We start from the raw sequence: 23,753 nt of genomic DNA on the forward strand, positions 1-23,753 counted from the left end.
TGGTAACTTTTCCCACTAGAATCGGCGGTGGCGCGTCTTGCTTATCGGTGCTTGAGGAAAGATGCCGCGCTCGCGTATATTTTTTTTGTTTAGTGTGCTTGGCCCTGTTAGGGTTCGCGTCTGGCACCACGTGCAGACAGGAATTTCAACCGACCATCTCTCACCCTGCCTCGTCGAAATTAGGCGTGACTTCACCTGTTATGGCTGGCGTCCCGCACATCGTGCAGAAAGAACTTTTCCTCACCCGACCTTTTTCCACCAGGCCTCGTCAAAATGAAGCGTGACTTCCTAATTCGCCACGACCATATCGAATGTCTGCCGGTCTGGCGGAAGCCCCGCAGTGTACCGGCCTCTTGTGTGTGTGTGTGTGTGTGCGCGTGCGTGTGTGTGTGTGTGTGTGCGTGCGTGTGTGTGTTTGCGTGTGTGTGTGTGTGTGTGTGTGTGTGTGTGTGTGTGTGTGTGTGTGTGTGTGTGTGTGTGTGTGTGTGTGTTCGACTTTAGAGGGACCCGTTCCTCGAACGGCCAAAAGGAGAACTTCCACGAAGCAGCAACGCGCAAGGGAAACGGAGAAGCGTCTACAATTCAAGGAGGCGGGACGCCCTCTTCCTTTCAGCAGGCTTTCAGTGCCGGTCACGTGACGTCGACGGAAGCAAGATCCCTCCACGATTGTTGAGAGCCTATTTAAGGGGCTCCGAAATGTACTTTTGATCACTTCATTCTCTTCTGTTCATTTTCACCAACCTTTGAATAAACCGTGCAAGTTTCGCACTAGAAATCGTCTCCCCCTTGCTTGGTCGCCATGGTCTACCGGATGCCTGCAGCCCGCCGACAACGCCACACTACCCAATAAGTAACGTCGGTCGGGCTTCGATAGACAGGCGCCGCTACAACTCGGCAGCAGTACGATACGCTACCCTGGAGTACGCAACAAACTGACTGGCAGCGATTGGGATACAGAACCCTGGAGACCCCAACTTGGACGACAACGAGATCGTAGCCTCTTCGTCCTGGTGACAACGTTCGGAAGGAAGGTGTATGGATACATAACTGCATATGGTGAGTGCACGGCTTTTCTTCACTAAGATATCACTTGGCTTTACGTATATTTTGGAAAGTGCAGTGCAGTGATTCTTTCTCTAACCGTTGACGGAAGTTTTGAGTACGTCAATGTTGTTATAAAGTGAAGAGTTAGCAGCACTAAGGGCAGCCATGAACTTGAAGGCACTAAAGTAGCCGGAATTGAGCTTAGCCAAAGAGTTGGGCCTCCAAATTGCCGAATCAAAGAGAAACCCGGAGATCAATGAGGCGATCGAAGCGACCGGGGCAGACGACGATGAACTGAAGGAATGCCTAGAGCATTGAGGAGAAAGAGGAAGAGCGTAAGCGCCTAGAGGAAAAAGCAGAGCGCGGGCGAGCAGCACGTGAGGCCAAAGAGGAGCGCGAGCGGGCAGCACGTGAGGCCAATGAAGAGCGCGACCTCGAAATGAGGCACCTAGAGATTCAGCTCTTGAAAGCTCAAAATTCTGAAAGACCTAGCACAGAGGCACGTTCACGCGAGTGCAGAATGACAGACTTGATGGCACACTACGCAGTAGGAGGGGACATAGGCCTTTTTCTGGTACCAGTTTGAGCGCACGTTTTAGAAGCGAAAATTCGCGAGAAACACGTGACCGCAAAGCTTGCTTACATTGCTGCCACCTGAGGTAGCTGATATCGCCCGCATGGGGAAAGAAGAAGCAGATGACTTCGATGAAGTCAAAGCGAAGCTGCGTAAAAAGTACAGGTTGTCAGCGGAAGCATTCAGGCGAAAATTCAGGGAAGTCGAGAAGACCAAAAGTGAGTCATATTCAGATTTTGCATTCACCTTGGAGGTAAACCTGAAGGAATGGCTCAGAGAAGAGGGTGCACTCGGCGACGCCGAAAAGACAATGCAATGCGTTGCTTTAGAACAGTTCTACCACCGGCTGCAAGTAAACATCAAGCATTGGGTTCAGGATAGGCCAGGCGTAGACACTATTATGAGAGCAGCCAATCTTGCTGAGGAGTACGTAACCCGCCGTGCGTTCGAAGGCAACGAAGCTCCTAAGAAGGAGGTGACTAAATACAGACCCGACAAGCCAGAGCGATGGTCGAAACCAAATCAGTATAAGCCAAAGGAAATGTCAGATTCGGTGAAAATAAGGGACGAGAACAGCAAGTGAAGGAGGAGCCACCCGAAAAGAGGGCAGAAAGGCAAAAGAAAAATGCTTTCGAGGCCAAGAAACCAATTGTTTGCTACAACTGCCAGCAGATGGGGCTTATCTCCGTGGGATGCAAAAATCCTAAACTAGTGTTGTCACTCACTAGTAAAGAGGAAAATCTGAAATTGCTAGAACCGTACATTCGAGACCTCGTGGTAAACGGCATACTGTGTAGAGTGCTTCGCGACTCGGCAGCCAATGGACGTGGTGCATCCGTCGTACGTAGAGGAAGGCCAGTTCGCTTTAGAATGTGCTTGGATCAGGCAAGCCGTGGAAACCTCCAGTGTTTGTTTCTCTGTGGCCAAGATACATATCGAAGGACTGTACACTGAAGCTGCCGTCTCGGCACATCTCCTGCCTCAATATCCATATTTGTTTTCTAACAAATCAGAGGATTTGCTGTGACGCAAGGGAATCGGGTTTAGTGAAGGGCTAGTGCAAGCCTTAACTCGTTCCAAGGCAAGGGAGCTCGCGGCCAAGGCAGTGTACGAAGTCCAGTGGTGGAGGAAACCGGTTTGATGGAGGATTCGTCGACCAGCACCAAGCAGGACATCCCTATAGGGGATAATGCAGAAAGTACACCAGCTAATAAAGCTGTCAGGAAAGCAGCAGAGCCTGAAATGTCTCGCGATGGAGAATGCAGACAAAGGTTATTGAATGTAAGCCCTGCCACATTGATTGCTGAGCAGGAAAAAGATTCCACCCTGCGTAACCTAAGGCCGGACGCTAAAGAAGGTGTGGCCAAACAGAACGTGGAATTCCTCAAGAGGGCAGGCGTCCTCTATAGAAAGTACACCAGTCGAAAGGGAGTGCAATTCGACCAACTCGTCGTGCCGCATCCCTATTGTGAGCAGCTTCTGCACCTGGTTCACGGGGGCTTTTTGGACAGGGCATCTGGGCATTCGTAAAACAAAGGACCGCTTATTGCAGGAATTTTACTAGCCCGGCTGCTTTCGAGAAGTAGAAGCATTTGTCAGAAGCTGCGACAGATTTCAACGCATAGGCAAGCCCGGAGATAAGGCTAAAGCGCCAATGAGACTTGTTCCCGTTATCACGGAGCCATTTCGCAGGCTCATAATAGACACAGTGGGACAACTTCCTGCAACGCAGTCTGGCTATCTACATATTCTTACTGCACTGTGCCCCGCAACGAAATTTTCCGAGGCAGTGCCTCTCAAAGAACTAAGCTCGGTGGAGATCTTCAACGCACTTTTATCTATCCTCGCGCGAGTAGGGTTTCCCGCAGAAATCCAGTCAGATCAACGATCCGTCTTTACGAGCACACTGACCTCGACGTTTCTGGAAAGGTGCGGTATTAAAATTATTCATAGCTCGGTGTACCACCCTCAGTCAAACGCGGTAGAGAAAGTCCACTGAGTCGCTAAACCCGAAACGGCTTTTGCGAGCCCTTTTTATGAGCCCAAAGCCGATTGGCAGAGTTGCTTGCCTGCAGCAATGTTCGCGCTTCTAACTGCACCGCACCAATCAACAGGTTTTTCACCTTCAGAGCTCGTTTACGGATGCTGCCTTCGCTCCCCTCTTCGCATTGTTCGAGAAGCCTGCGAAGGCCGGGCAGACGATCCTTCGGTTGTAGCATATGTGCCAGAGCTGTTGGACAGTCTGCACGCTTCTCAGGAATTAGGAGGGCAGGAAATGCGTAAGGCACAAAGCAATGCGAAGCATTACTATGACAGGACGGCTCGCACGCGACGCTTCGAAGTGGGGGAAAAGGTAATGATCCTGAAACCCTCGTTGAAAAACAAACTAGATGTTGAATGGGAAGGACCGGTGGACATAATCCATAAATTATCTGAAACATACTGCGTAATCACGGTACCGGGAAAACGAAGGACACCACAAGTGTACCATAGCAATCTACTTAAACACTACCGGCAGAGGGAAGCCATTGTGAACATGCCCCTTAACCAACCTGAGGAAATGCCTGTTGACTTTCCAGAGGCAAAAGACATTCACGACGGAGACAAAACATTCAGGCATTTAGACGGAGGCAAAAGACATTTACGAGACCATCGACAAGTAAGTAGAACAGACGGAGTTGAATCCTAATCAAAGGGCCGAACTGAGGGAACTCGAGTTTGAATTTAAAAACATATTTTCAGACACACCGGGCAGGGCCACTGCAATCGTTCACGATATCGAGTAAACCTCGTCTGACCCAGTTCGTTCGAAAGCTTATCGCGTTTCGCCTAGTCAACGTGAAGTTATGACCGCTGAAATAAACAAGATGTTGGAGCTAGGTGTAATTGAGCCAGGAGAGAGTGATTATACCTCGCCTCTTGGTTGAGGTCCCAGGAAAGGAGCCGCGACCATGCATCGACTACTGTAGGCTCAATTTAAGCACGAAGTACCAGGCTTATCCAATACCGCATATCGAGGAAAGGCTTGAGAAAGTGAGCAGGGTTGAATTCATCTCTACGCTCTATTTAGTCCGAGGGTACTGGCAGGTTCCGTTGACCGAGAGGGCAAGCAAGCTTGCGGCGTTTATTTCCCCGATGGGAACCTTTCGTCCGAAAGGCCTGAGCTTTGGATAGAAGAATGCGCCATATTGCTTCTCTAGCCTTATGGACCAGGTGCCACGAGGAATGGAGGTCTTTGCACTTCCGTATCTCGATGACATATCAATCTTTCCTTCATCGTGGACCGACCATATGCAAAACCTGCGAACCATACTGTGTCGTCTACGAGAGGCCAACTTAACTGTTAAGGCTCCCAAATGTCAATTAGGGCGCGTGGAGTGAGCTTATCTAGGTCATGTAATAGGGCAAGGCCATCGTCGGCCTTCCGAGGTTAAGCTAACCGCAAAAGACAACTTCCCGCAACCACGCACCAAGCGGGACATCAGATCATTCCTTGGCTTGGCGGGTTATTACCAAAGATATATCCCGCGGTATTTCGAGACTGCAAGTTCTTTGATGGATGCTCTCAGAAAAAAATTACCGACGATTACGTTACTTCCTAATGCGAAATTTGAGCGCAGCAAATAAGCTGTTTCACCTTTTCGATAGATTGAGGCAAAGAAATCGAGCAACACATGTATGCGCTATCACAGAATTTTTTTTTATATTTCCCGTACTCCTGGATCATCTCGATGGCGGCGACGGTAAGCTTCTGCTTCGGCGGCACGCACCTCTGGATTCTGATGGCGACGGCGCTGGGCCTCTGCTCTGGCAGCTCGTTTAGCAGCAGCAGCAGCAGCAGCAGACGGAGGACTTCCATCGGTCGTCTCGCTCATGGCTCAGAAAGAACTGGCAGATAATTTCGCAGTGGCGAACGGCAGCGGCAATTTCGGCTCGGGCGGTGCACATATACAGATCCGCCGCCACCGATCTGGCTCTCTGATTGCCACCGCACAGGGCGAACGGCAGCGGCAATTTCGGCTCGGGCGGTGCACATATACAGATCCGCCGCCACCGATCTGGCTCTCTGATTGCCACCGCACAGGGGTTGCATTGGAGGAGGAGCGAAGAAAGGAATTAAGTTCGAGCCGGCGCTTTGACAACCGGAGACTCGCAGGAAGAGAGGGGAGGGGGGCGGCGTGTACACCCAGCGGCAAACGATGGGGGCAGAAGCGCGCGCAGCAAGCGGACAACACGATAAAGGGAGGAGGGAAGAGATAGCAGCGACTGACTGATGCCGCTGACGCCGATAGTGAGTCAACCCCAGCTGCGGAGTTGGTTTCAGGGACAACGCCGCCGATGCCGACACAAACAATATGATACCCTCGCTTCCGCAGCGCTAAGAACCAGGTCTAGCCGTGGGAAGGTGGTCACGTATTCGTCGACGTGCCGGGGCCTACGTGAAATAACCGGCGCGTCGGCAACTGAAGAGCACCCTATCCGCCACACAAGCACAGGGGGGGGGACCCTTTCCTCCTCTTTCTGCATGGCGGCGACGGTGTTCTATGCAGTCACGTTATCTTGACTCTCTAGCGGCGTCAGCGGCATCCAGCGGTATCAGTCGGTCGCTGCTAGCGCTGGGGGGATGAAAGGGGGGCGGAGCTGGTTACGAGGCCGACGACAACGCCGACGACGACGCGAAACCCAGGAACGGACGCCAAAGAGCTGCGCTCTAAAACAGAACCACAAATGGTAAAGTGGGATGACGCAAAAGGAAAGGCTTTTAGTATGCTGAAGAACGCACTAACGAGTCAGCCAGTGTTGAACGCGCCCGACTACTCTGAGTCATTCGTTCTTAAGTGTGATGCCAACGACAGGGGTATGGGGGTGGTGCTCTGTCAAAAGAGAGATGACGAGACGGAACACCCTGTACTGTACCCCGGTAGAAAGCTTTCAGTTCGTGAGGAAACACACAGTGCATCAGAAAAGGAATGCGCCTGCGTAGTATGGGCGGTGCAGAAGCTAGCTTGCTATATCGCTGGTTCAAGATTCACCATAGAGACTGACCACTGTCCCCTTACATGGCTGCAGTCCATGTCGACGAAAAACGGTCTTCTTTTGCGCTGGAGCTTGGCTCATCAACAGTACAGCTTCGATATTCGCTACAAGAAGGGTAAGCTTAATGGCAATGACGACGGTTTGAGTCGTTGCCTCTAGAGTAACGAAAGCTTCATGCTCACCCGGGTTTCCGTGGCATGTGTACGTTCGTTCATACGTTTCTTTTTTCCCGAAGTGTAGCCGATTGTTAACTGATTTTAATAACCACGTCTTAACGCTTTCAAGAAATGGCTGTATTTAGTGTTCAGGGGGGAGGGACGTGCGTAAGGAATAAGAAAGGTGTAGCGGGTTTTCTTTTTTTTAAAGCCCGGTGTGTCTTGGAGGAGGGTGGTCTAGTAATCGCTCCTTTGTGGTTGGGGGTCCGGCACGGTTCTGGGGTCATTGCTTGCCTACGCAGGTGACGTAAAGTTGCGAGACCTGCTTGAAAGTCCCATTTCACCGGACCGGACCAGGGAGAAAAGTCACAAGAGCGCCACAAGGACTGATGACCACTCCCAGGAATCTACCAACTACGAAGTAAGGGTTCGTCACCTCTAAGGGGAATTCCGCTACTGAAACGCCGATCCCTCGCACAGCGGCTGCTGGCCCCTACGCGTCGGGATCTTCCTCCCCCGCGTCTTGGGTTGGCGTCTTGCACCACGCGCAGACAGGAATTTCAACCGACCATCTCTCACCCTGCCTCGTCGAAATGAGCCATGACTTCGCCTATTATGGTTGGCGTCCCGCACCTCATGCAGAAAGAACTTTCTCTCACCGGACCTTCTTCCATAAGGCCTCGTCGAAATTAGGCGTGACTTCCTAATTCGCCATGACCATTTGGAATGTCTGCCGATCTGGCGGAAGCACCGCAGAGTTCCGGCCTCTTTTGTGTGTGTGTGTGTGTGTGACTTTAGAGGGACCCGTTCCTCGAACGGCCAAAAGGAGAACTTCCGCGAAGCAGCAACGCGCAAAGGAGGCGGACAAGCGTCTACAATTCCAGGAGGCGGGACGGCCTCCTCCTTTCAGCGGGCTTTCAGTGCAGTGACGTGACGTCGACGGAAGCAAGATCCCTACCACGATGGCCGTCGGCCGCACATTGCGTAGCGCCAGTTTAAAGGGTTCAGAAACTGCTTCCACCGTGTTTCATAACTTCGTTAGCCGCTAGAAAGATGACTAAACGAAAATTTAGTGGTCGTGATCTTGAGCTTTTCTTCGGATGGCGGAGTATATAAAGAATTATGAATAGGCGATTGGTAGACGTGACGATAAAGCAAAATTAGATTACTCGTGGCCTTAAAAAGAAAAATAATCAGTGACATCACCGCGCTTTATAAAGATAGGAAGTAAAATAAAAATAAATATAAGCTAATACTGTACAGAACGCAGCAATAAATGACATTCGAGTCTCGTGATTGTAAGAAATACAATTGCGTTTGGATCTTAATGATAGGGTCTAAGCAGGATAACGTGCCAAGGAACAAAAATACTTCCAAATTTTGATAATTGTATACTAAGGCATAAGCATTTTTTGGCACCGGAAAAGCATGCATAAGCTGGGGGAAAAGCAATTCAGCAAAAGCGAAATAACAGCCGAGCAAAAGAATGCTTCATAATCGTCATCATCAGCATGGTTACGCCCACTGCAGGGCAAAGGCTTCTCCCATACTTCTCAAACTACACAGGTCATATACAAATTGTGGCACTGTTGTCCCTGCAAACTTCTTAATCTCATCCGCCCACTTAACTTCCTGCCGCCACCTGCTACGCTTCCCTTCCCTTGGAATCAAGTCCGTAACCCTTTCAATCAAGACCGTAATCCTCTACTTAAGTAGAACCCTTTTCGTTAGCCTCCAACTTTCTGCCCCGTAGGTGAGCACTGGTAAGACACAGCTGTTATACTCCTTTCTCTTGAGGGATAATGGCAACCTGCTGTTCATGATCTGTGAATGTCTGCCAAACGCACCCCAGCCCATTCTTATTCTTCTGATTATTTCAGTCTCATGATCATACATCGGGAAGCATCGGCTGGTCATTACCTGTCCTAATGAAATGTATTCCCTTACCACTTCCAGTGCCACGCTACCTATCGCAAACTGCTGTTCTCTTCTGAGAAAGAATGCTTACGCATTAGCAAAGAATTATCAGAATGTCTCTAGTATTGTTGCTGTTGTGCAGGTACGAGGTCATATACTTCGTCAAAAGCTTTACTGCCTGTCTTTATTCAGCTAGGCACGCTCAGATCTTCTCGGGCACATGGTGCGCGGACTAAGTAATGAGAAGTGTTTTTAAGACGGAAAAGAAATAAAATTACTTTGTTATGTTGAAACGCACCCCAATAAGTACTTCACAGTTGACTACATTTTACCAAATATTACCAAATATAAACCGAACATATTACGTCATTCCAGTTGATATGGTACACTCAAACCCCGGAAGGCGTTATGCTAGTTTCGGTTTCAAGGAACATGCGCGCTCCAATTGGTTGCAGGACATCCTAAAATTTTTTATTTCTCTTTTTCTGAATGTTAAATCGGGCGAAGCGCGGGCAGTGGTTGTACTCCTGCGTCCATCGAGCTTAGCTCCGCTCACCCTTGCCACTCACTCAGCAATATCAAAAGTCGGATCGCGCTTGGTCATCTGCTTCAGTTGTCGTCCCAAGTATGAAGATAGGAAAGATAAGACAGAGAAGCTTGTTCAGGCATGCATCGAATGGAGGACGCAAGGAAACCAGGTCAACCCAACATTAGACGAAGACAGCTAAATCGGGGCATCACATCTGTTTCGCGGCTATGTGGTGTGTAACTCCGGGAATCCTAGTTTCTCGAAGTTTTTCAGGTTTCCTAAGGACAGCAGGTAAGCACCAGTACTTAATCACTTTGTTTCCTGAGCAGGTATTCATTTTGCATGCGTAAACCAGTTCTGCGCAAGCCTGAGTGGTTTGACACAGGAGCTGTGTGGCTCGACCCATTGGTCATGACGGCAGCCCATCTACTGTCGGTGAAATACTTGTACTGAAGGTTGAGTGTGTGTTTGTTTTTATTGCTGAGTTACGTTGCTTTAGACTCAGCTTCAGTGTGTGCAGGTTTTTGAGTACCTGTAATACAGACGAGGCGCAATGTTATGCTTCCGCAAAAATGTTTTTATTCACACAGGTAATACAAGTACAGAATATGTAATGCTAATTAAGTGCGAACTGGTAATCCCCGTTGGAAGGAAGAGGTCTACTAAGTTTTCTTTTTATAAATAGTTGGTTCGTTGTGTTGCTGTTGTGCCAAAATAGCGTCCTAATACTCGCCTTGCTTTTCTGCATACATGAATATGACGCAAAGTATGATGACAGGCAGATTGCATGCGCTTGTAAGCACTGTAGCAATATGCTCCCTCATTCGGCATGTAGTTCAAATAATTAGAGCAATTATAGGCTACTTCCTGTTCATGCAGATGCATATAGCCAGTTGAAGATGCTGTTTGTCCTTACTTCTCATACTGTCAATGAAATACATGTATTGTATTCTACCTTCTTTCTGTAAGCCACAAAATGTGTCGCCGTCATAAAATACGTGATAGTCAAGTTCCATGCGACCAGCCCGTGGTGGTTCATTTTCACCTTGGCTTTGATCTTTTGGAATCTATGTTCGCTCAGTATGTAGAAATTTCAATTTTGAATGAAAATTGCTTCTGCAGATTTGCGCTTTCGCACTGCGTGGATATCAGTCTTTTTCTAGTACCGAATGGGGGTGAATAAAAAGAAAACGTTGATCTTTTACTTGTGTTGAGTTGTGGCTTACTGAGAGGTCGGCCAGCTTTAGATGATCCACTTCACAGCAGATGAACAAAATTTACGATTGATGGTGCCAGAAAGTTTTCTTTATTCTACCCACCACTATATCGGTGGGCTAGATGAACTGTAGCCCTAAACATAATCAGAAGTTGGGAATTTCAAAGTGACTACTTTCACGAAATGACGTAATGTAATATATTACCTGCGAATATTGTAGTTAACGACAATTTGCTATATAAATATTGTTCGTTATAACTGCTTGCACTGGTGTGTACTAGCACTGCCCAGTGCCTTAAAAATGAATAGAAGCTTCGAAGGTACACTCTAAAAAGGTTTGCACCCTTTGGGGTGTATATCTGCCACACAACGATAATCGTCATCTGCCTTGATGCGTTTCCTTTCTTGAAAACGCCGCACCCGCTACATTCCTGTAGGAAATGCTATGTCATACTGATAACGCGCATGCAGTTCGTTACTGGAAAGTACCGGGCTCGCAGCGTTAAATAAAGGAAACGCATCAAGGCAGATGATGATTATCCTTGTGTGGCACATATACACCCCAAAGGGTGCAAACATTTTTTAGAGTGTACACGAGGCAGAAAGAAATCTCTTCGTCAGCAGGGCACATTTGAGCGGCTTCTGCTCCGCAATTTGGCCAATGTCGCCGCGCGGTCAGCGGACCTGCAAGAGAGCACGAACACAGCCAACACCTCCCAAATTACTGAAGGCCTCTCCACGTCAGAGTTACGTCACGGAAGTGAACTCACCCTGGTAGTCGGCTTCACTGTGTTGGGTTGTTTGTGTCGAGTTGCTTAGCTGTTCGTTCGCGTGCATACAGCCTGCGAATATAAATTTACACCTGGAAATAGTTCCTATGGTACAGGTAAGAACGTTGGCGAGTTCAGTCATTTTTTTCCCTTTTTGACGCATGAAAAGTGCTTCCGCGGATTGTTGCCTGACCAGCTGCAGCCAACCATAGCATTTTCTTTTAGACATTTATGCACACTCCTCATATTCCTTTTTCCTTTATTTTTCTGAGTTGTCTTTCCTGACAACCGTTAACAATCGGACAAGTAGAAAATACAGGTATCGCTGCCTATGACTTTGTAACTTTCATTGAGACTGGATGCAGGAAAGTATTGTGAAGTTGAAGCTAATACTGTAGTCTGTAGTGTGATATTTGAATATAACTATAAAAACAAATGAAAGATGATTTTTCATTGAGACGAATGTGGTGTAATTTATTACATTCTAAAATTGACATGGCAGGTAAATATGCAGAAATAAATAATTTTTCATTCAAACAAATTAGTGTTATCTATAGCAAGGACAACATTTCAAAGATAACAATGCATGCATATATTACAAAGAAATCATTTCTCATTCAAACAAATTACAGTGTCATCTATTACCAAATGCAACAAATTATTGACAACGTTTATAAAATAACAGATCAATGTGAACGTGGACTGCAAATGCAGCTAGGAAAGGTTAAGCTAGTACTGTCTTCAGTTTTCGCTTTTTTTCTTGCTTATTGGCCGTAAGCTTGTCATTTTGCACCTTACAAAGATAGTTAATTACACATTTTAAGCCACACTAGGACGTATTTCATGACGAGGTGTGGTGAATGTCCATTATCACACATGTCAAAGTCTTCATTGCTGTCAATAAGGGACGTTGTCAAGGTAACAAGAAGTTCCTTTTCCATTGAACAATCATAAAATTTAGCGGCAGTTTTCATTTACTATGCTAAAGCACTATGTCCATTGTCACAACTGCATGCACATCCACAGGTGGGGGAAACAAGAGGCCACCTCTCGTGGTAGTGGGAATAAGTGCCAAATCGTCACTGTCAAAATTCCGGTTTTCTAGTACCAGGTTCTCCGTGCGAGATGAACATGCAAGTTTTTTCTAGCTGCATGTGCACAATAACCAGCCGCGTACCTGATGGCGGGAAGCACCGGCTGCTTCTCTGCGATATCTTGCTCTTTTACAGCAACATCAAAATGCTTCAAAGTTTGTAGGTCGTCAAATGAAGCACACTGAGTGAACACATTTCATGAGGGAGTTTGGGGAGCTCGAGAACTTTCTGCAGTCTGAGTTTGTGCTCAGTTTCATATATCTGCCGTATAGACCAGTGGTATCGTGCTCCTGACCACTGCCGATATTTGCAAAATCTGTCCGATAGGCAGTCCTTTTGGAATTTCCTCAGCCACGCATATGAGTAGCCAAGCTCTTCAGTGCAGTAGCGTGTTACTTACACAAGTGCATGGGAAATGTGGCGGAATGCACTGTGTGTTTCACGGATCAGGTGACCTGCATCATGTTTTACAGTTTCCCAGAGATCTAGCCAATCATGTACACTGTTCAGGAAGTCGATCTGACGGGAAGACAAACTTCTGACAGGCTCTTGAAAGCTGTCACGTAGGGGCTGTCCTTTGTGCGGGAGTTTCACATTTACAGTGTTCCACCATGTCAAGATAATGCGAATAAATTCAGCTGGGCCACTAGGCGTGTTAAAGTTTCGCTAATTTGGAACCAGTCAGTGCTGCATTAGTTCAAAAGTTGAAAACCTTCAGGAATAGATTGACATTTTGGCGTTCCAAGTTGGATGTATTTAATGACTTCAATAATAATGTGGGAGCCAACCGCAACAGCTCATTGCTTTCCTTTTCATACGCCTTTCTCAAAGTGCCACAGTCAGCACCTAGCTATTACTAGAAAGTTTAATTATGCGAGGGAAAAACGTGCAAGTCCCTTGGTTACGTTGATTAAGCCAGTTGTTACGGATGCACTTTAGAATGTGAACACTGTCCAAGACAAAAGCAAAGGTCTTGAAGGATCAGATGGGTGTGCATACACGACAATATTAAATTTAGGGGGATCAGAAAAAATGACATTGCTTTCCGGTTTATGGAATTATTATCAGAAATGACTGCGATCACCTGAATTGGAGCAACTTCCAGCTCTTTAATGAGGCATCTGAGAAAGCAATGCAAGTCCTTTGCGTCGTGTTTTGCAAAGGGCAGTATATGCACAACATCTTTGGTGACAATAGGCTCTGAATCATGAAGACGCACGCTGTCCTTGCAGCAATATTGCTGTTTGCGTATGCACCTGTGGTAGAAACACCTTTACATTCAATGTAGTACTGTAAAGGAATCTCATCTATCATGAGTGTGACACTCCGTTTGTGCACCTTCAGTGCCAATGCCATTTTTTTTGCATACGAGAAGTACATTTCATCTTGTTGCTCTCATGATACGCTAATGCTGTATGCAGCACACACATGAGTGATGTGCTTGGGCGGGGAAGCTTCAACTTTGACATACTTAACATGAACTTGTAAGCATGGGGTGATATGGTAAACATAATACTAGCAAACACAAACAATTCGCCTGGATATCTCACGGCATTGATCGAAGCAGTTATCTGGATGCTTCCGAGATTTTATCACTTCTGCCTGCCCGTCAGAAGGAAAGTGTGAAGCCGTGAGTTCTTCTAGTATTGCAAGTACCCGCCGCAAAAGAAGCTCAACTTTGCCTCATCATTTTCTGAACATCTTCGGATTTTCTACAGGTGGTCAAGTGTATCTCCCAGTTGTCCAACGTCAGAAATTGAAACAGGGAACACAACGGTGCCTACCTTCTCAATCTGCGTCTCTCCGATGTTTTCCTTCAAAGAGATGTCTGCATTCACATCCACAGCAAAGCGCACAATGGGCGCATATCGATGCACAAGATTCAAGAAAAGCACTTTGTCTTTCGTGAGCCCTTTTTTCCTGAACTCTCCCGCTGAAAACTTGTTCATAAGACACAAAAGGTCTTCGAAAGAGGAGACAGCGTTGTTCTTTGGCGTGGTCCCTGGCCTTAGAGGCTAACCCGCTTTCTTCTCGCATATATATATATATATATATATATATATATATATATATATATATATATATATATATATATATATATATTTTATATATATATATATATATATATATATATATATATATATATATATATATATATATATATATATATATATATACTACTGATAGCTACGCCGAGAGATTAAGCTACATAACCTGGAGGGCCTGCCGGGCGTCTATGTGGTGTTCCAGCTGTGTATTTACGCCAATCTTCCGCTACACCCCACGCAACCCAATATCTAGCGATTCGTACGGATGACCCTACTTTCCATCGAGTAGTTTTGCGCTTGTACTTTAGAAGGGTCCGAACTAGAGCTAGTTGGTACTGATTCATAGCTAAAAACTTTGCGAAATAAAACAAGCAAAGGAAAGACGAAACAGCACTTTCATGTATTGTATGTAATGCTTGTGTTGCTTTCTGACAACCAAGAAAATGTAGCCTTTCTTATCTCGAGGCACTATTTAATAGCTTGTGGCGAGTGTCAACAGTGTTAAAGACCACGCTGTCACCCATATTTCATAGTTTGGAATAATCCCATCAGAGCTGTAGCTGTAAAAAGTCTGGTTAGCTTAACATATTGATTAGTGACCAATTTAGTGTCACTAACTTGTTTCACCTTGTTGATTATGACTCCCTCGTATGGTACGGTGGCGATTCATTTTTTTTTCTGCTGTAATGAACTTCTATTTAAGCTCATGTAAAGACGAGGAGATATTTGGAGCCTTCGAGGCGAAGTGAACAGGGCACGCGCCGAGTGCGACAATGACCGCCATTAAATATCAAAAATGTGACTTTCTGCAGTCTTTCATATTATGCGCGTTCTTATATGCTGCACTATCACTGCGCTGGAGACGTGTAGATGCGCATAAGAGACAAAGATGAAGGAACGGACAAAACACACGTCTTTCATTCTTGTTTCTTTCGCCGTTATCTCTTGGGAACATTTACACGTCTGCTACGCTCAACCAACTCACGCAACTAGCTGTGTTGGCCGCTGTGTGTTGTTGGTTGCACTTCCGAACGAAGTCATGGCACTGCCACTGAATGCGTCTAACCGCAGGGCAGGATCTGTACATGTTTATTCGGTCGGGCTGCGTCAGTTGTCCTTTCTGTCATGCAGGTGGAATTCGTAGAAGAGGTGATGTCTTTGAGGGCGCCCTGCAGCTACGACAGGCACGTCTACTTTCTGGACTTCGAGGAGTGAGTAACAACACTTCACCAGGTTCGGACAAATGGGGAGGAGAGACTACTCGATTAACTGCAGCTTACAGGCCTTTCCGTTTTGTGGAATTGCAGAAAATGATCAGAAGAAGCCATAGCGGCCAAACCCGCCCTGTCCGCAGTTCAAACACTTGTGGACAGGGTTACGCTGAAACTTTATTCACAGTAGGTTTGCTAATCTGATTGCGATGTCCATTAAAAAGGTTGCTGCTTTTTTTGCAACAAGAGATGTGCTCAGGATCGTGCGTTGATTCGATGCTCTGTGTGATTTTTCTCTCTCACGATCACCAGTCATTGGAAAGGGCTGGCAGTGAGCTTTAGAGGCTTTTAGATTTGTTGACGGGCTTTTCGATGGTTAAATAGGACATGGCGATCAGGCTGACCAAATTTGCAAGTTCTAGCTGCTTTTCAGCAAATTGGACAAGGCATGCTGTTCATCATGAGATGCCGCATAATGGGACTCTGGTTCTATTGACAACCACGGCGGCCAGATTTGGATGGGGGCGAAATGCGAAAACATCCCTGTACTTAGATTTACTTGCACGTTAAAGAACCCCAGGTGGTCCAAATTCAGATGATGGTTTTGGCACGTAAAACCGCATAATTTAATTTTTATTGAGTAGAAATCAGCCTTTTCCATGTTCCTGTGTTGCCCTCTGATGCACGCCGCTGGAAACGTTTTGGAAGGGTGCCGGGGCCTTCGCCGGTTGATTTGTGTACCTGCACCCATGTTGATTGCGCATCAGTTGTGCGTTTCGTGAATCGCGATTAATCATTAATGGCTTCTCCAGGGCAGCACGACGTTCACCCTTTGACTACTGGGTGAACAGGCCACAGTGCTCTCTTGCGCTTACGATGCGGCCGAGAAAAGCACGCCGAGCTCCTCTCGCCGACGCGGCTGCCTTGGAGTTTGTTGTCGCTGATATCTGCGCTTGGCACATCACATCGGTTTTTGTAGTCCTTTTACACATTGATAAACATTTCGCATATACAAGAAGCCTTCGAACGCAGCCTTCCACGTCAAATTTGCCAAAGCGGTGCTTTGTTCAGATTGACATCTACAGCCTCAGATCACTGTTAGCTTCGGATATTGGGCAAACGGCGCGTCGCTGATGTGAAATAATGCAAACACGTAGCAAAACATAACATATCTGCGCATATGAGTCGTGTTGTTTCACACCGAGACGAGTCAATGTGAGCGGCCCAGCCACTTAAGCAATGGCACCTGTCATCCAGACAAACATATTGAGGCTGTTATTACGGATTCTCGCTTTTGTTTAACTTCATCACACTTGCCGTTTGCGTGTGCCATAAAGTGTTAACAGAAAAACTGTGCTCGGCAAAAGCATTCACTTAAAAACCGCATTGTTCACTCGCGATAATGGGGATGCCATCGCTAGCACCGTTGTTAACCGAGCGAATTTACGCAGCTGCACCGAATGCACTGTGTCTTCTTTTCTATTTTCGGCATAGGTAAACAGTGCTTGTCTGGAATTAAGAAATCCGTCAACATAACAACAGGTACAGGCCAACATCTATGTAGCGAATGTGACCGGAAGCAATAGGAAACGGTGATGAAAGCACAAGATGTTGGCACCGCGCTGTGTCGCCGCTTGACACTTATTGTGTAGCTGCCGTGCGAAGTGAAGAGAAGTTGACGTCAAATAGATATAGGGCAACAAAATAGATATAATAGCACTTTCCGTCGTCCTAACTGCTTATTTTTAAGTTCCGGTCAATCAGTAAGGGGTGCATGAACTCGACGGGGCCAGGCCTAAAACTACCTTCGCTAAACAGGGCCAAAATTGGCTCAAACGTCATGTGCATGGCTTGAAAGGAGCGAAGCTTGTGCATTTCAATTTAGAAGGCATGTCGACGCATTTTGAGGGCAAACAATAATTATATGTACAAGCAAATGTGCTGTGGCTATGGTGTTGTCAGTTCGAAGGCCGATTGCGTGTGGTTCGGTCGAGCGATCATGGTCGGTAAGCTGATCTTGTTGGCGCCGTCGACAAGAAAGTCCGTCGCGCTACGAGAACTCCTGTCCCTCGGTTGCGTCGTTGTCGACCTATTGTGATCAAATCGTCTTAGAGACACAGTGGTGAATAGGCGGCTTATCGTTGGGGTCAGCGTCTTGTCACTGTCTTGTCGGTCTCGTATGGACCCAGTGTTACCGTGCCTTAAACGAGTACGTGAAGTTAGGTGCACGCTGCCACCACCTGCAAGAGAGGGCCGACGCTGCAAGAAGACTGCGTCAGCATTGTGATGTTTTTGAAGTGTCGCCGAATTGTGACGCAGGGATTTATCGGCTAATTTGATAGTCGTCAATGCAAGGCGGCAACTACGCGGTTCACGGTGCACTCCGGGCGAAGGAAGCCCTGGTCGCTCTGTTTTTTTTTTATTTTGAAGTGAAGGTGCAGTCTTACGCTACGCACGTTTTCGGCACCGCACCGACGTAGTGCTATAGACGAGTAATGTTCCAACGCCGTACACGGCACAAGTGTTCGCTGCAGGTCGCATTCATACGCTTTATTTCTCGGGGTACTTTCCCCCAGTATCTTGCCGCGCGGCCGCGCGCGCAGGTCCTTTTCAAAACATTTCGCGGCTAATCCGCTAGGGCAGGGCGCATAGGCCATGGCGCCGTGAAAAAAGCCGGATTTTAAGCACAATCCAGGAAAATTTTTGCCGTCGGCGTTGCCGTCAGGTTACGCACATATTTTTAGGTATATTTATACTGTATGATTATCCGTGCCGTACATGAGGTTGTATTGCTACACTATTCAGTCACTAAATTTGCTCAGAGCTGGTCTTCCGTTACTGACTGAAGCATTCCTCAACATTTTAAGAACGGCAGCCCGTAAGCAAATGTCATGAAACATAAAAATCCCGGTGCATGCCTTTAGCCTAAATTTTCTCAAACTATTAACTATATTGAGTCCACAACAATATGAGTGATCGAACCTTAAAGTGACGTATTTTACTGCAGCGGCTTTGCACGGCTGCGTAGTGGCGCCTGCGCGATTCCATCACAGGACCTACATGGTGTGTTAAAGCTTTTCATGGTGTCGAAAGTTCTGGCACACCCGCGCATATCGCGTCCGCATTAGTAGAAACCGCGCATAGTTAGAACACCGTCTGAGAATTTGAAGCGCAACGCTAAACATTGCAGTCAGTGATTCGCCTTTCGGGCGAAACTGCCAGTTTTTGGGACCCCGAGATAATTGTTGAGATGTCTGCTGGCCCCGTGGTAAAAAGGACCCAGCTTATTAACGTAAGTCAGTGACAGGGACACAGTAGAACATTCTGCATGTCGTCTCTGTATCATGCGCAGAATAACTTCGACAACCAGGTATGTCGCCTGAAAAGGGCTGAGTGCTCGAACTCGACACTCACTCAAAAAACAAAAAAGCTTTTTTTGAAATAGTCAAGAGGGCTCTACAAAAAAAATAATAATCGAAAGGTGGACGCCGAATTCCCGAGCATAAAGCCTGAGGTGATGCATTATTTACGGGCCGTATAGCCCGCAACTCTATAAATGTGTTGAGCCTGCCCGGCATTTAGAAGATTTTCCTTTGCACTCTCGACCCAAGATGTGGTCACGATGCAGGCTGGAGTGGGGAACTCCGGGTTAATTTTTTTGGGATGGCAATTCTGTGGGAACTTGAGGCGCATTTCTGCTGTCGCCGTCGGTGTCACCGTAATGTTCTGCATTAAGTCAAAGGGTGATACCGTCGTTGCACCGTGCCACATGCTGTTTGTGCAAGTGAAAACTTGTGCGGATGCGCCGACGATGGCGGCTCAATCTCGCGCGCGCAAGGTAGGAAATGAGGGAGGAAGCACGCCGTCTTTTGTCGCGCGCAACACACCGAGGAATGGTAGGCAGGAAAGAGGCGTTCTATTCTGGCTGCTGGTGGCCTGAAAGCGATTTGCGAAAGGGACAGTGTTGATAACTTTGTGTGCGCTGTGCTTTCGCTGCTTCGTTCGCGTTGAAGCGAGAGGCACCACAAAGGTAAATTCACTCGCTGCTGCTGTCGTGCTTCCTCACTCCAGCGTATTGAGAGCGAGTTTCCGCGGTTAGCGAGTGAGATGTGTTCATGCTTGCTTGTCCGCGCGCGACACCATACTTGTTAAATTAGTTAGTAGGCGAACGTTTACAAGCTTATACGGCCGATAAAACTACTATCCCTACTTCATATAGCTGTCTAATAATTTGCTATCGCAATTGATGCTTCCCCTTTAAGGCGAAACTGCGACTCTTTTACCACATTGGGCTCTTTCATCATCAGCCTGGTTACGTCCACTGCAAGGCAAAGTCCTCTCCCATACTTTTCCAACATGGGAGAGGCCTTCTCCCTGCAGTGGGTGTAACCAGGCTGCTGCTGCTGCTGCTGCTGATGATGATGATGAAAGAATCCAAAGTCGTAAAAGAGTCGCAGTTGGGTTCTTTACGTGCATTAAACCCATGGTACACGGTGCTTTTGCATTTCGCCCCAATCGAAATGCAGCTGCCACGGCCGGGATTTCATCCCGCGCCCTCGAAACAGCAATGCAACGCCAAAGCCACAGCGCTACCACGGCGGGTGAACGCTTGAAGCTGTGCCCTCGAACCTCAGAATGAAGATCAACCCAACAAACGCTATCCAAAAAAGAAAAGCTTGCAAGGCCGTAGGCAATGTGGTCAACCGGTCAGCACTCGCTTGTCGCGTCTTTTGCGTTATTTTAAAAGCCTTTATGAACTACAGCTCCAATTTAGAATATAGTTCGACTGGAGTTGCGTACGAAATACGCTTGACCTGTGGAATGTTACGTCGGAGAAACGGGGTGCTAGCAATCTTGGTCTGGAACATGCTCTCAGGGTAAAAAATTTAAACTTGTACATTTAAGCGAGCATATGTCTACATGCCTATGCCAGCCACGAGTTGAGAACCTTGTATATTAGGCAATCGCAGGAATGCTATATCGCGTGAAAATCTACACGTCGTTTTTCTTCCTTAGGCAGAAAGGCAACGCATGTATCAGTGACTTCGTGTCGCCGCATGAAATAGAAATAAGATGGGTTGGGGCTTCGCTGCTATGAAAGTTGCCGAAGTGCGTTTGAAATGCCATGCGGTTATTATTTGTAGCTGCATGTGTTACATCAGAAATACCTCGAAAGAAATAAATATGGGGCTTTATAACGTAAAACTATTCCAATCTTTTCTATTCCAATTCTGCAATCAGCCCACCGCGATTCGTCAAAAACTTTTTTGGATCACCCCCATTTGACCTGTCTGTCACGCGACGTCACGAAAACCGCGATACCTCCTCATGTTATATCACGTGTACACACTGATTATGCATAATTTGACCGAACAAAACAAAAATAGTTATTTCTGATTCGACGTCTTTTTACCATTAGCCCTCGGCTATTGATAAAAAGTTTTCGTGCTGCACCCACTTCACGTGCCCCTCACGCGGCGTCACAAAACCGTTACAACTTACTGCGTCAAAGTGACGCGTACGCTTCAAAGATGCATTAACATGCTGATCAAAACCGAATGTTCGTCTGGATAGCCGGAGGCTGCCCCGTTCCGAAAGGAATAAAATATGGCTGCCGCCGATCGCTCCGGCACTGGCTACTCGCCCCTGCCGGAGGGCACGGGTTTATTTGCGTGTAATAAAACATATTGTGTGGCCGTGTAACGTTTTCGAGAACTTTCGACACGTTAACGACCTCGTTCTGCCAACTCTTCTTTGCTGAGGATCCGCTTTAGCATCATTCTTAAGCTTCCGTTGCATGCCGCCGCGATTGTCGACGAGCCACCGCAAGCTAAGCAAGTGAAAGCGGACCAATCGCAGACGCCGGCACCACCCTCTTCATCCGGTTATCGATATTCAGTGTAGTGGCTCGGCCCCATCGAATCCCTCTACAGTTGAGCATGCTCCTCGCCTCCTGTGAGCCAATTGGATAAGACAAGCCGCTCAGTGCAGGCAATGTTATTCGTTTTTCAAGCAAACAAACGTGACCTCCTATGAACCAAGGGAGAATTTGATTGGTTTGTTCTGACAACCCTGTGGGTGACCGCTCCATGCTTGCGTCTGCGGTTACGCAAATTTGCCGTCAGGAGATTGGAACAAAAACATATTGGAATAGTGTTACGTCTATGCAGTATGCAGTATGTTTGTACAAATAGGATGTGTGCTGCAAGAATAAACATTTAGCTCTCGTCTCGCGTATCTAGGTATGCTATTTATTCATTTATTTATTTATTATTACCCTCAGAACTTATAAAAAGCATTTAGAGGGGAAGATCGTTAGTATATCAGCACATATAAAATAAATACAAGGAGAAGTGAATAACAGTTATACCGCAAAGAAAATACAGCCACAGTAAATGAGCACAAAAGTAACAAAGCAAAAATAAACACTTAAAAATCAAGTAACAAGAACAGAAAAACGAAAACACGGAATAATAGCAATGAAAGAAAACGACAGCAATAGCTGACTGCGTGTTAGTGACGCAGTTTTGAAGTAGGCTTATAATTCGTTTGTCAGTGCTCTGCGTAAACAGTCTGTATCTGTGATAGCGACTAGTGATGCTGGCAGGTGGTTCCACTGGAGACATGTTCTCGGCAAGAATGAGTATGAGTAGGTGACTGTGCGGCTGCGCAGGTACATGAACTTTGAAGCGATGATCGACACGTGCGGAGACATAAGATGCTGGTGTAATGTATCGTGACTTGAGCTCGTGGTTATGATAGTAGATATTGTGAAAGAGGGAGATACGAGGTAATTTTTTTCAGGAAGAGAGAAGGGGAATGCCAAGAGCAAGTTTCCTGTTAGTAACGCTAGAAGTACGGTGATAATTGTTAAGAATGAAACGGACCGATCGATTTTGCACACTTTCAAGGATATTTATTAGAGTAACATGCCCAGCGTCCCATATCGAGCATGCGTATTCGAGGTTAGGTCTGACATAAGGGACGTAGAGTTGTTGTTTTTGTTTCCGTGGAGCTAAAGAAAAGTTACGTCTGAGATAGTCAAGCATGCGGTTAGCTTTCGACGTCATGTATTCAATGTGTCCTTTCCCATGAAAGATTGCTAGTAATATGCACACCGAGACATTTGTAAAAAGTACTTGGCCAAGGGAAGTATCATTAAGTATGTAGGCGGAGCAAACTGACTGGTTACGGGAAATTCTCATTGTTTTGCATTTAGAAGTGTTTAGTTCCATTAGCCAAAGCTTGCACCAAGCTGCAGTGTTATTGAGATCATCCTGGATTGTTAAAGTATCGTTAGTGCTTTCAATCTTGCGGTATATGACATAGTCGTCAGCAAATAGACAAATGGAACTTCCAATTCGGTAAGAAAGATCAATGATATAAATTAGGAAAAGTAAGGGTGCTAAAACAGAGCCTTCAGGTACCCCTGAACCGACCGGAACTTCAGGAGAATCATTATCAGTAATGCTCACGTATTGTGTACGGTTAGAAAGAAACACCCGAATTCAGTTGAAGACCATGGGATAAATATTTAGCTGGCCGAGTTTTAGTTGGAGTACGTGGTGGTTAACTCTGTCAAAGGCTTTTGCAAAATCTGAAAATATACAGTCTACTATAAAGCCAGGGTGTACAAATGTACGGAGATCTCTACAAAATCTTAATAACTGTGTTTCGCATGAGAAGGACTTACGGAACCCATGTTGACTGTTATGAAAAAACCGGTTTGATTCCCAAAAAGTTGACAAGATGGGAGAAAATTGTGTTCAAATATTTTACATGGCACTGATGTCAAGGAAATAGGTCTGTAGTTGTACGGGTTATGGGTGTCGCTAGACTTGTGAAGTGGGATCACCTTGCATTTTTTCGAGTCTCTTGGCAAGGAGCTATTATTCAGAGATTTTGTAAAAATCAAGTTTCATATAATGAAACTATATTCGGTAGTACCCTCCATGAATTTGGACGTAATGCTATCAATACCGCACGAAGAGGATCTTTTTAGGTTGTTAATAACAGAGCAGATACCAGATGAGTCGAGTAAGATCGGTTCCATTGGAAAGAAACTAGGTGCTATGAATGGTGGAGAGCTGCCAGAGTCCGTGGGGCAAAATGAATGGGTGAAAGCGATGTTAAGCGTAAACGAGCAATAACGGCTTAG

The 23,753-nt window shown here is 46.5% G+C and overlaps 1 protein-coding gene across 1 annotated transcript in view; it reads left to right on the forward strand.

The window, feature by feature from the left end:
• LOC142592563 (uronyl 2-sulfotransferase-like) overlaps positions 1-23,753 on the forward strand; it is a 157,188-nt gene that overhangs the window by 52,358 nt on the left and 81,077 nt on the right. Inside the window, exon 4 of the mRNA XM_075704081.1 lies at positions 15,516-15,595. Within this exon, the coding sequence (XP_075560196.1) occupies positions 15,516-15,595 (80 nt within the window). The remainder of the gene's footprint in view (positions 1-15,515; positions 15,596-23,753) is intronic.

Source organism: Dermacentor variabilis, chromosome 9 (genome assembly GCF_050947875.1).
Source record: "Dermacentor variabilis isolate Ectoservices chromosome 9, ASM5094787v1, whole genome shotgun sequence".
Taxonomy (NCBI): Eukaryota; Metazoa; Arthropoda; class Arachnida; order Ixodida; family Ixodidae; genus Dermacentor; species Dermacentor variabilis.